At 43.5% G+C, this 13,513-nt stretch overlaps 1 protein-coding gene across 2 annotated transcripts; it reads right to left on the bottom strand.

Annotated features, from left to right (window-relative positions):
- Positions 1–87: 87 nt before the first annotated feature.
- LOC136423741 (steryl-sulfatase-like) lies at positions 88–7,112 on the bottom strand. Of its 2 annotated transcripts, XM_066412000.1 has the most exons (7): positions 6,878–7,112; positions 4,284–4,405; positions 3,252–3,374; positions 2,282–2,974; positions 1,864–1,927; positions 1,449–1,669; positions 88–710 (listed from the first exon to the last, which is right to left on the bottom strand). In XM_066412000.1, exons 1-7 carry the CDS (start codon positions 7,051–7,053, stop codon positions 340–342), a joined length of 1,770 nt encoding a protein of 589 aa, XP_066268097.1. In that variant the 5' UTR covers positions 7,054–7,112; the 3' UTR covers positions 88–339. The 2 variants fall into 2 exon arrangements, with proteins under 2 accessions (XP_066268097.1, XP_066268098.1); XM_066412001.1 differs by lacking the exons at positions 4,284–4,405; positions 6,878–7,112 and adding an exon at positions 3,574–3,812.
- Positions 7,113–13,513: the final 6,401 nt, after the last annotated feature.

The following is a 13,513-nucleotide window of genomic DNA, read 5'->3' as shown; positions in this document are numbered from 1 at the left end:
TACAGTACGATGTAATAATGTTTAGTTTGGTCTTGCTTAAACTAATTTTGACGCTTGCATGCATCAAAGACAACAAAGAGTACAGCATGTTTGTCAAACTTCTTCATTGCTTATACATGCTATTATTGCAGGGTTTGAAGGTTGGTAGGAGACAACCAACCAACCAACCAACCAACCAACCAACCAACCAACCTTCTACAGATTGGGTATCAAAAGCATTTGCCGAATGCACACAAAAAAAGCAAAAAGAAAGCCTGGCATCTGATAATCAATACGGGTAAACGTGGGAAATCCACAAAACTTTGATGTACTCATCATAAGTTACAAATTTGTTCATGATTAGCCACCAATTTGTAGAGAAGACAAGTCGACATTCTCCTGACAGTCGCAGAAAGGAAAGTTACAACATTCCTGTAACCATGGGCGAGAAAAGAAATTCGACAGCCCAAACTGTTTTTCAACATCAGTCAGAGAATCTACATGGTCTCCCACAGCCCTTTTGATGGCTTCAATAACTACTGAGTATGTAGGGTCTGAGCTGGCGCTGATTGGTCGATCTTCAACGGGATCGTTAGTGACGTCATACAGCAATGGCGGATCGTTGTGGGTGACCTCCTGACCTGCGCACCGGCAGAGGAACAGTGTGGAGCAGCCAGTGGTACCGGGATCCCAGTTGTAGGAAACAAAGTGTGCTTTCCACGTCACATTTCCTGTAAAAAAAAAAGAAACACAACAAAGAAAAACTTCATTACTTATAATTCAAGAGACTAATACTTTTAGTTGACCACAGCCCGAAGTAAGAAAATAATTGCTCCCCAAACAGAGGTTCGGCTCCGGCTCGTTTTTGACGTCATTTTTTGCGTTTTTTGTCGGGCTTTCACGTGCGTTTTCTTTATGTCCGCCGGCCAAATATAAAGAAAACGTGACACAAAATGGAAAGCCCGACAAAAACGCCTAAAAACGATAGCCTCCTTTGCAGTCCTTCCCACTAGCGATTTTTTTTTCAATTTGTTTTTTTTGGGGGGGGGAGGGGGGTCGTATCTGCTTGAGGCCTCATATCTGCTTGGGATTCTGTTACCGCTGTGATCCTGTGTCCGCTGTGTGGATCACAGCGGTAACAGAATCCCAAGCAGATACGGGGCCTCAAGTAGATACGCCCCCCCACCCCAATTATTATTTTTTTTAAATCGCTGAAAAATCGCTAGTGGGAAGGACTGCAACGGAGGCTATAAAAACGACGCCATAAGCAAGACGGAACCTAACCTCTGCTTGGAGACTTAGGAACAATCTTGAATGCCATAAGACGGTCCACTGGTTCTGAGGCACAAACAGAAACAAAAAAACGGATTCATATTCCTTAAGTGCGCACCTAAAATATGGACTTGCCACCTTAGTAGTCACACAAGCAGCCGTGTGATGATAGATACAAAACAAACAAACAAACTCACCGTCCCTGGGCCTGTACCTAACGGCGTGCAAGTATTCCCCACAGTAGTGGAACATGAAGTCGTGTGGAGACGGTTGCTTGGCCCCGCCTAGCAACGGCAGGATGTTCCGCCCGTCCATCACCCTGTCCTGTGGAAGCGGGGCCTTGAGGATGTCTGCTACCGTGGGGAAAATGTCCATCTGGCTAGTGGTCTCCGTAACTACAGTACCGGGCTTGATTTTCCTGTATTAAGTAGACAAATTTCGTGAAGCCAAATTACAACCGACCCCACAAATGCATAATATAGAAATACATTACATACCTTTAGTAGATGATTTCCGCAAATAAATATATGATAAACAAACAATGCCATTGATATGATCGAAGCGATAGATTCAGCTAAAGCCTTTAGGATGCAATGAATATTTTTGAAATACCTCGGCCACTGCACAATTGTAGGCATACGGATTCCCCCTTCAGAGCCTCCCTGGCCTTTGCCTCCTGTAAGAGTAGAAGAAAAAACATTATGGTCTACATATGAGAAGAATAGCGGCGTTCCATGAAAAGAACAATGAGCTCGTTGAAGTCTAATTTGTTTTAAATTTTGCAGAAACACTGGGTCTCTTAGTCACAAAGAAGTGGTTTGTACGCTGTATATGTAAATAGATATCCAGAGGAGTGACATCGTTTTGGTTGGATTTCAAACTTTCAACACTATAAAAAAATATTCCTGTCAAAAATTTACCTTGATCCTGTGATATGCTACTCAATGAGATTTAAGCAATATGTTAAGTAAAAGAAAAAATGTATCCATGTTTTAAATCTTAATGGTAGAACAATTACATCATTCATTACCCTTATATATGCCATTTGACCCTCCTTCATCGCCAGTTTCAATATGGCCGCCGTTGTCAGACGTGAAGTACACAAAGGTGTTGTCCGTCAAGCCCAGTCGTTCTAAGGTTGCCATGACAACCCCGATGCTCCAGTCCATCTCCTCCACACTGTCGCCATAGGGACCGTGTCGGCTTTTCCCGCGGAACTCCTTATAAGGAAGGAGGGCTGTGTGCACGTTCCAGTAGGAGACTTCCAACAAGAAGGGCTCGTTTGCGGTTTTGCTTTCTTCGAGGTACTTGATGGCCTCCAGTGTCATCCTGGGCGTGATGGTGGAGATGTTGAACGGCATTTCTATGATGTCATCATCCCTCATCATCACACAGTTTAAACGTCTTCCACCGATCTGTCTTAGATGTGGATATGCCAGAAGTGACGAAGCAAATACGGAGAACAGAATCACTGTTTTCCATTGAATGTACTTCAAGTACTTGAGCGCCAAGATGACAACAAAAATGGACGTCGATATCTCCACCAATCGTAGACGTTGAGAGAGTATCTGAGCGACGCGCTGCCCAATCGTTTCCTTCGCATCCGGGTCACAGTCCAGGGCGTTGCTAACGGGGAGTCCGTAAAAATAATCAAAACCGAACTTACTGGGATGGTGGCAGTGGTCCCCTGCCCATGCGCAGTTCAGACCAAGATGCCATTTTCCTGTAAGAAAACAAACGGTATATTTATGAATGCTTGAGTGTCCAGTTTCTAAAAAAGTTATAATGTATGACCTGCACCTATCCCCGTGGAGAAGTGGACTATTCCAAATGATACTTGAAACGTTTTGGGATGCAGTACACAGAAATGCGTATATTCAGCAGGAAGTTGAGACATGATTCTTAAAGCTGGTATCATTTTAGAAATCCCAATCGTACTTCGCAACTTTGGACTGAATCATTCTATGGCTTATTCAAACTATATAAAAATACGCACTCACCAAGCAATGCTGTTCGGTACCCATGATCCTTTGCCAGCTGGGGAAAAGTGACCTCCGACCTCGGTAACCCGCTTGGTTCGGACATATGGATGCAAGTCGCGGGTTGGTCCATTCCAACCATTCCTGTATGTGCAAGATTTTTCTTATCAGTGTGAGACATAGGAGATTAAACAAATCCCGCATTCCAAGAATCTACAATCAATGAGTAAATAATTACTGCAGCAATAACTCGAGCCTGAGACAATTTATTTGAACATGTATGTAACGTTATAGATATAATGTAAACGTTTTGCTACAAGGAACGGATATAGCATCCCCCTACACTCAAAGATTTTGTGACCAGCGTTCCAAGTAGCCTGACTGAATCAAGCTTCTATAGCAACCCTTCCACACCCTCCTGAAAGCATAGCCCCTATCGCTCGATTCTTTAGCTCACTCGCGTAGGGGCCCTGCTCTTTAGCCCCGGTAGACACGGTTCTGTCGACGTTACTGACAGTTGCTCATGAATAATTAATGAGCTATCCTTATTTGGCACAATAAACCCCTTTCCAAATACCGGCATCATTTTGAATCTGTCGCCAGCGCGCGTTATTTGAGCACGGGAAAAATAAACAAACGGTAAACGGGCGGCTCAAATATTAAACGCGCGCTCGCGCGAGATTCAAAATGGCGCTGGTATTTGGAAAGGGTTCTATTTGGCGGTTAATTTGTTCTGAACCTAAAGAAACGATGTTAGACGTAACCAGATTGATTGATAGCTTCCCAGCGTCCTTTACGCTTTTGCTCTGGATGAGGTTTAGCAAACCCTCTGATTGGCTGATGCTGTTTTGGTGGCGACGGCCGGCGCCAGAACCGTGTCTACCGGGGCTAAAGAGCAGGGCCCCTACGCGAGCGAGCTAATGAATCGAGTGATAGGGACTCTGGCTTTCAGGAGGGTGCCCTTCCACGGGTTAGGCCCAACCCACCCCTGACAGAGAGAGCATGTGTAACATAGAAGTTGTTCCAAGAAAAGAAAAGGACAAAACTACTTACCATATCTGATCGGATATCGTCCGGTAAGGAATGCTGCTCTGCTGGGGGTACAGACGGCAGCGGCAGCCAGGTGTTGGGTCAACTTGGCTCCCTTAACAGCTATATTGTCAATATTCGGAGTTCTGAAAAATACAAGCGACAATTACAATTTTACATATGTTTGATAGGGGACTAGGAAAAACGAATGAAAGCTAGTAACTCCCACGCGTTATGTCAACTTTGAAATATGTCGGTAATGACGATTGTGATTTGTAAATATTTTAAGTATCGTATGATTTATTCCGAAATTATTATTGTATGAGGTAGAGATTGTAAAATTCGGCACAATTCTGTGTTAACTGGAAGACTATTTTGTTCTATGTTTTTTGCTCACTAAACCAGTCACAACTTCTTACTGCAAACATAAGGTGATGTAATTTGCCGGGTCCTCCCGTGCTATTGACCGATCGGGCAATATTTGCCCGATCGGTCAATATAACCCGGTAGGAAGCGTGTCAAAGTTCAACAAATCACTGATACGGTGATAATACATTACAAACTTCACGGCAATACCCCTGTAACATACAAGCACATTCCTTTTGCAGAAATGATCGCATCTATTCAAACCCCTGACTCACCTTTCATAGAGTTACAACATTAAATCGTGTCGTACAAAGTGTAGCAGTATTGTGACAGAAAACTTGACTATGTGTATATATCCATTCTCGACGATTATTCCTATTATGGCCTCGCAGTAGAACTCGTACTACCCTGTTATGCAGTCCGCGGACCCTGGATATAACTGTTTTACCGCCTGAGCCTTTTTCTGACTGACGATTTTTCATGATGGCCGTACGTATTTTGAGCTTGGTTACCACGTCGTAATATTCCCCCAGCCTGCGCTAGTTTAATCTCCAAGCAGATCCACACCGGGCGCGAAAATCGTAGTATGCTAGCCAGAGAAGGTCCAGTCAGCCAGAGAGGGTCCAATAGCCCGGTAGGGATCTGCCCTTAGACGGACCCGAACAAGGTTATTAACCGGCACGAGGAGGGGCAGCCTATTGAGAAAGGTGCCTCTACTCCTCCTCGTGCCTGTTTAACTCCAACATGAAAATTGGCAGGGATTATCGTTTTACAACATCGAATCTGGGACGAACCAGGCGGCCGCGCCATTTCACAGCGGGAGTTTCCCCTCAGATACAATAGTGCGGGAACACACCGCATCACAACGCATCAAAGCAAACGTATCGACATACAGACTTTTCGGTTAGACAAATTTGCACCATTAGTTTCTAGCTTAATGTTAAACCATAATTGATTAAAATGTCTTTTTATTTATGTGAATGCTTGGTGTGTCTTTTTTTTAACCACAACTTGGAATCTGTTTTTGGCCATTCTTTCACGCTTGGATGCGGTGCAAAACCACGCCGAAACACCGCCATCTTTCAGTGTCTTTGGTTTGTATCTTTTTGAGAGTCAGATTCTCGCGTCTATATTCAGTTCAGTAAAACCCGAGTCTTATCGTTTGTCATGTCTTGAGTTATGGCAGAAGCCATGGCGTCGTCCGGTGGATCGAGAAGTCTCTACATAACGTCCTTACTTGGTCGCTGATTAGCGCTCGTAACGGTGAGACGAGTTTTGTTTCACGGCAGACACAGCGGAATGCAACTTGGTTGCACAGGGATTTCCCCTTGCCCGTCGCAATCCCAACAAATACATCTTTACTCTCCAGACATGCTAGAATGGCATCAAGTTGAGTCTCCCTAATTTCAAACTCCCAGATAGCACAGAAATTACGGCTGACTCTTTCCGTCCACCAGCGCCTGCTTGCTTCCATTGTTATCTGGAATTCAAACCTGCCGGGTAACTGTGAGACGGCGCGCAGCTGACCCATGACGGGCGCCGGGCTTCGAACGCCGGCACAATTCGCACCTTCTTTCTAAGCGCAGTTTGACTGCGGGGAGATTAGGTAACAATTGCGTGTTAATAACCTTGTTCAGGTCCGTCTAAGGGCAGATCCCTACCGGGCTATTGGACCCTCTCTGGCTGACTGGACCTTCTCTGGCTAGCATACTACGATTTTCGCGCCCGGTGTGGATCTGCTTGGAGATTAGCGCTAGTTGACATGGGCGTGTGAACAACAATACTAGTATAAAAACCCAAAGGGGCGAGTACGCCGCTCCCGGGATTAGAACCCGCGCCAATCCCGATCCGCACGGCTTGGGGAATCAACGCGCTAACCACAAGGCTAAAAGGTCCGGACCAGTTAGACTGGTCAGTTAGTGGAGGTTGATCCCCACTGTTACACTACTCCCCCTTTTCTTTTAAGACTCGTCTCGAGTCTCCGAGTACGACATTCCCTGTAGGATCTGATCGTTACTCACAGGGCCGGCGTGGGAACCACTGTAAAAACCCGAAGGGGCGAGGTTGATCCCCACTGTTACACCAGTGGAGGTTGGTCCCCACTGTTACACCAGTGGAGGTTGGTCCCCACTGTTACACCAGTGGAGGTTGGTCCCCACTGTTACACTAGTACCCGCCGAAGTGCAGGCTCAATATAGGATCGTTACATGACCAGTTGAAAAATACTTTGCCGTATGGGGCTGTGTGCTTACCGGATAGTGTCGTTTCCGAAGCAGCCGACATCGCCGATTCCCAAATCGTCGGCCACGAAGAATACGAAGTTGGGCCGATCGTTTCCTCGGGATAGTGTTAAAATGGCGGACAGGAAAGCGAACCATACAAGACGCGCCATGATGAATGCATGTGTACGTGTGTTTGTATAGTACATCACCGTGTCAAGGGTCAACCGTGCCAGATAAACAATGAAAGCGATGAACGTTCGTCTGTATTTTGTGCCCTGGCTGACCCGTTGTGATGACTTGTCTCATTGTGAATAGATACAAATACAAACGACGCATGCGCTTATAGACAAATCCCGGTACATAGCCCCCGAGAGCTCCCAAGTTCGAAACTACTGATATGCCCCGATGTTGTGGCATTGGGAAATGCACTTTGTATGACTACCCTCACTTAACGGCTTTTTTTTTACTTCTGACAGCTTCTTTTGCTCAGGTTTATTGTTTATTTTTTTATCTTTGATAATCTATCTATGAGCTGTACCTATAGATAAAACACTGCATGAGGCGCCTTGGGAAAACTCTGGGGTCAATACTATTTCCTGTCACCTTTCTGGGACCTTTCTGGCACCTTTGACACCAACTTCCTGTTAGTTTCCCATACGTAGCTAGCATTCAAAATCCAATTTCGGAGTGTGGTCAAACCCCACTCTCACAAACACACACACCAATCGACAACAAAACGTCTGACTCATGAACAGTGAGAGATCCATGGGAGATGATGAAGTAAAGGAAATGAACAAAACGAACGGACACGGACCATGAACCAGCTTTCGCCCTACTATATATTGTAACAATTGTATATTGTTGTACCATAAATATGTAATGATATATGTTTATAGAGTTATTAGGACTCAAATGACTGTGTATCTCTGTTATCTGACCCTTACCTCTTCCCTCATGACCTCAATGAAAAGCGGCTTGCGTGCCGATTTGAGCTTATCATGAATAAACAAAGGTTCAAACAAACAAGTGGGCGTGTATGCAATGTAAAGGCCACAAGACAGTAATCCAGACCTGCTATCTAATACATGGTAATCATGTAAGAAAGAGGCTGTCAAAAGTCACCTACTTGAATTTTAGTCCATAAAAAGCTAACATTGGATGGGGTGTCTGACCTCTAAAGTTTCAATTTAGAGCATAATTTCAACTTTTTAATCGGCAGAAACCGTAGGTATCCAGCCATGTTTCCAAGAATTGACCTCTGACCCTTCTTCATAACCTGATAATCGCACCAAAACACCAAACTTCCACAGCCCACAGACACCACAAACATGGATGAAAGTCTGATTTTTCAACACAATGGGAAGGTAAAACCCCTTATCTGTATCATCCAGCTCCAAAATACCAACAGATCCAAAAGTAAAGCCCTTTTATACCTACTTTTACAAAGGGTACCAAACCTATCTCTATCTATAGGCTTAAAGTTGGCCCTCTGCGCCTGCGCGGATTACTGGAGTGTGGCCTAAACGACCTTGCACAGGAAAGTTCTGCAATTTGTGTAAACAAGCACGAGAGCCCAGCAATCACAATATGTATTCTGATCTCTATTGCATAAGTATACATCAAACGTAGATTGACGCATGCCCCCCGAAAATTAGGCTGCAATTTGTAGAAAAACAAAATGCCATTCGACATATCTAATGCCCACGCAGTTCTTTCATATAAGCGCATTATGTTCTATATTGCATCAGACTAATAAAACATAAAGGTATTGTTTGTTTTATTCATTCATTTATTCATTTCTATACTTGTGATAAACTGTTAGGCTTGCGTCTACACATGACGACAAAATGCACAGAAAAGTAAAGCATTTCCAAAACCCTCTCTACTGTTCTAGCAGCGGCAAATCCAGCGGGTTGCCGCCCCAACCTCCGGCTGTCCATCGGTGCAATACCGCTTCTGACAAGCTGCAGGGAGGGCAGGGAGCTTCTTCAAACACGTACGAAGAAGCCGAGACAGTGTACTATACCATAAAGGACGAGGATCTCCCGCAGTCTTTACATGAGGCAGGGCCGCAGCGGGAGTCAAGCCAGGCGGGGGTAGATACCGGAGGGCCGCCGACCAAACCACCTCTGGGCGATCAGGGTGGTTCCAGCGGGCGTGTTCGCCATGGCAACGATGTCTCGGACACGTTGGAGGAAAACCACAAAACGTCTGAACATCCTTACGCTAGAGCCAAGACGGTGAAACGCCGCGCAGCGCGCAAGTCTGCAGGTACCAATGATAATCTTATGTCACCTTGAAATTCTTCATTGAGCTTTTTTATTACCAGAAAATACATTTCCCCTAAAATAGGGTATACCATCACTTATCTAATTCTTAGGTGATACCTTTTTTTAATAACTTGTAGTGTCTGACCAAAATTATTTTTGCAGCACATTAAATGCACTCAAATAAAGGAGTCGTTATTGAATGACAGTATTTTAACTGAAAAAAATGGTACCAAGCAGATTAATGCGGGAAATGGCACGTCTGTTGATAGTTCTCGCGCTTGCCGTTATAGTACCAGTAGTATTCTACTTTATTTCTAGTTCCATGAGTGTGTGATGTTTGTCCAGGACATGATCTGCACACTTGTGCAGTACTGTAGTATTCTAATCTATCTATACATACCGTATATGAATGAATGAATGAAAACTTTATTACCGTGTCTTGCGGCATTTTGCGCCAAGCCCATGCGGGCTTGTAAGACACCGTATACGTTACATTAATTGCATAAACAAAAGATCAGGAGCACAAAGATGAACGTAAACGACTAAAGCAGAATATGCACAGGGTGGAATAAATAAATAAATATATAACATACAAAAGGTGGATGAACATAAGTATCAACTCAGGTTGGATATATGATAAATGTAAATAAACAGGAATTTCGCAAACAGGGGCATATGTACATAAATGTGTAAATCAAATAAGATATAACAGAAAGAAGCACAAACAGTAACATAATGTGGTTGATTTCAAGTACTATGAATACATGTATATGTGATTTCTTCGTTTTGCCCAGGCAATGTACTATCTGAAGTGAACGGAAGAAATTCATGATGAGAATGTCTGTAGCCAACCTTGCTGAGTAGGTCTGAGGCCGTGCACTAGTCTAATATCTTGGTTAATGACTGACTTTCACTTAAATCACCGGCGTTTTTATGTGATTGTAGCACTACCGTTGTTTCAAACGCGAATTCATAACCACCGCGTCCATTTTTCTCACTACCTCGAAATTAAATCTCCGCGAACTTAAATATATTTACAGTATATTTTGGCAATGCCAATGGAAAACTGAAATGCATTAGTGTGGGTATCTCTAACATCATTGTTTTTATCATACATATATTCATACTGCCTGAGCACATTCATATCCGATAACCAGACAAAGAAGTACACTACAGTACAGCACGTTACGGTAACTGTTCAAAAGTGTCACCTGTTACCTGTTCTGTGTGAACTACAGAAATGCTGTTTTAAATTTCATCACTCAGATATCAGATCAAAACTTTTATGTTATGTCCTCGTGTTATGGACATTCTATGATCGTGATTTATAAGTGGCAGATATCTCGTTTTTTTCCGTTTGTTTTCCATAGACCGCACGCAACAGGGTAAGGCAAGCAAGCAAGGTCTCTGTAGCTTCATCATATCCCATCTCAGCTGCATGGCTGCCGGCATTGCCCTGCTTCTAAGCCTGCTCGCCGTAGGACTCACGCCTCTCACGTTCATCTATAAAGAGGTAAACTCTATTGCATCGACAACTAATTTTCTCCACATTTCCTTTAGGTTATATTTCGGATTCTTGTCAGTTGTTCCTAATTGGTTTAAACTTCCTCCGTACTTTCTGAATATTCGTTTGAAGATTGGCACTCTTACATTTCAAGGAAATGAATAAACTGTCGATCGGCATATCCCAACTGTCCACGACTGTTGACGCCTTGAAACGAGACCTAAACAGTGAGCAGAACCGAACTACTACTTTAGAGCGTCTTCTCCAGGACATGAAAAATACCCCAGGTGAGTTTGTTGACATTAAACCTTCATCTTGTGTCTATTGGCCACCAAGATTAATTAACTACTATTAAATGGATTAGTTCCAGACTAAATGTGTTTGTGGGTTATGACAAAAGCCGGAAATGATTAGGTTTTTTGGTCCCCCTAACACTCTCCAAGGAACTGCAGTGGAATTTTGACGATCAGTTTTGCGCCCACTAGCAGCTTTTTCTATATCTGTAGGGGTGTTTGAGCTAAAAACTTTCTAAAAGCATAACTGAAGAAGAGAACAGCGGGTTATTACGATGTTGAGTACCTACTTGTAGGTAGCTGAGACTCCGATGTACATCGTCATGCAAAATACAACTATATTTTCATAGTTAGTACGAAAATTCCCGAATAACACTGTTTTCAATGCATCTTCTATCCTGGATATACTTGTGTGAAAGTGCAGGGTTAAATTTTTGGTTCATCTTTTTGGTTAAATCTTTCAAATTAAGAGGATAACCTCAAGAAAGGACGGACGGATCCTTATCATCTTGGGTATGCAGGCAGGTAAGACAGCGATGTCCAAAATCTGATGCAAATTATTCATATGAAGACTGAATTTGCATAGTGATTGGAATCGTATACGTGTGTAAGCTATCTAAGATCATCACCATCCATTTAATTCACAAATGCTGTAAGTATTGAATAAATTTCATTCTAGTTTTGATATTGTTTTTATCTTTTCAGGAAACCAGACAGAATTGGTCGGGTGCGTCGGCCCCCCTGGGCCTCCAGGAGAAAGGGGAATCATGGGACCAGCTGGTCTTCCAGGAAAAAAAGGTCCAGTGGGACCAGCTGGCCCTGTGTCTGTCGGGTCTCCTGGACCTCCAGGAGAAAAGGGAGCCATGGGGCCAGCTGGTCCTGTGTCTGTCGGGCCTCCTGGACCTCCAGGAGAAAAGGGAGTCGTGGGACCAGCTGGCCCTGTGTCTGTCGGACCTCCTGGACCTCCAGGAGAAAAGGGAGTCGTGGGACCAGCTGGCCCTGCCTTTGTCGGACCTCCTGGACCTCCAGGAAAAAGAGGTGCCATGGGGCCAGCTGGTCCTGCGTCTGTCGGACCTCCCGGACCTCCAGGAGAAAGGGGAGCCATTGGTCCGCCATGCCCTATTGGACCACCTGAACACACTAAAACGTCCGGACTGCGCGTGTCATATACATGCGAGGCATCCTACCTCGGTATAAAACTGCATCCTTTGAAACGTTACCTGTAGATATCGTGTCAGAATCATGCATTTTTTATCCGTCATTCTCTAAAAATAAAATCTTAGCTAAACATATATACCCCAAAAGGAAGAATAACTAAAAGGTAAAAGGCTGGGCAATATACATAAATTGCGAATAAAAAAAGGGCAATATATCCCAATAATTAATATTTCTTGACAGTGTTGGACATTTGTTATCGATGTAAGGTGCGATATGATGTATTCCTACTGTTCATGTAAAATATTTTTCTTAGGATCTTGTCCCGAAGATTATACAAGGTCGTGTGGAGCCTGCTACAAGTTCTTCGACATACCTAAGTCCTTCAACGAAGCGGCCGCGACCTGTCGTGAAGAGGGCGGCACCCTTGCCATGCCCCGAGACGCCGAGACCAACACCTTTCTATCTTGCCTACAGCAGGACGATGACTTTCACTGGATCGGCCTGCACGATCTGCGCGAAGAAGGAAAGTTTGAGTGGATGGATGACTCTGCACTTGGAAAGTACGAGTCGTGGTATATGGGACAACCTAATGATTATGATGAGAATGAGGATTGCGTTCATGTTATGCACTACTCTAGTGGGAAAGGAAGGTGGTGGGACGCTTCATGCCACAAGAAACTAAAATTCTTCTGTCAGGTTGCTCCAGGTACTACACACTGAACACCTTTCTGACGACGTAACTCTATAATATTGTTGAATATTCATATGATTATGTTCTTATTGTCTTTACTTTAACTAGCAAAGAAATTACTCATTATGAAACATATAATTGTATTGTTCATTCCTTCACAGGACGCAGGTAAAGCGACAGGTCAAGCTCTAGATCTCATCACCACTGTGATGTGAGACGTTTCTTAGACCGTCTACTTTTTCTTGGACAACGTAAGAGTAAAACAATGAAACAGCAAGGAGCCAAACAGTGTCTTTTTCTAGTTGTTCGTATCAGTTTGTTGAATGGGAATTTAAAGCAGAAAAACATTTTTGAGTGATTATATTGTAAATGCAAAATGTTCAGACCACTGTACTGTAGCAGCAGAACACAGTGGACTACTACTAAGGATTTAACCTCACCATAATGTAGGATCTAATTACTAACAACATAATATATACTTGTGCAGTGTTATAAAAAACTAGAGGTTGTACAGAAGATTTTTTTGTCGAACTTTTTGTTATTTCAAGACCATTGATCTGTTTATGATGATAAAGAAACGCAAGGCTGTTTACACCCATTGACCAGGATTGTATGAAATCTAATTCAAGTGAGTTGCTTTTTGTTTTTGAGAGTTAAAATTCTCAATCTCATTTCATACTTCAGAAATGGGAAAGCTTAGATTTTGAGATAACGTGGTAGACATGAAGTAAAAGAAAAAGCCTAATAAGA

The sequence above is a fragment of the Branchiostoma lanceolatum genome, chromosome 18 (assembly GCF_035083965.1).
Source record: "Branchiostoma lanceolatum isolate klBraLanc5 chromosome 18, klBraLanc5.hap2, whole genome shotgun sequence".
Lineage (NCBI taxonomy): Eukaryota > Metazoa > Chordata > Leptocardii > Amphioxiformes > Branchiostomatidae > Branchiostoma > Branchiostoma lanceolatum.
The sequence above is the reverse complement of the archived record's forward strand: the minus strand, read 5'-3'. Positions and strand labels throughout refer to the sequence as shown.

What these genes read in the sequence shown, in the direction of transcription:
- LOC136423741 (XM_066412000.1), bottom strand. Translation starts at nt 7,053, where the DNA reads ATGTACTATACAAACACACGTACACATGCATTCATCATGGCGCGTCTT. An exon ending in ACGATATCCGATCAGATATG is followed by an intron (nt 3,375 to 4,283) that starts GTAAGTAGTTTT and finishes TTGCACATACAG; the next exon opens with GAATGGTTGGAATGGACCAA. An exon ending in GTACCGAACAGCATTGCTTG is followed by an intron (nt 2,975 to 3,251) that starts GTGAGTGCGTAT and finishes GTTTTCTTACAG; the next exon opens with GAAAATGGCATCTTGGTCTG.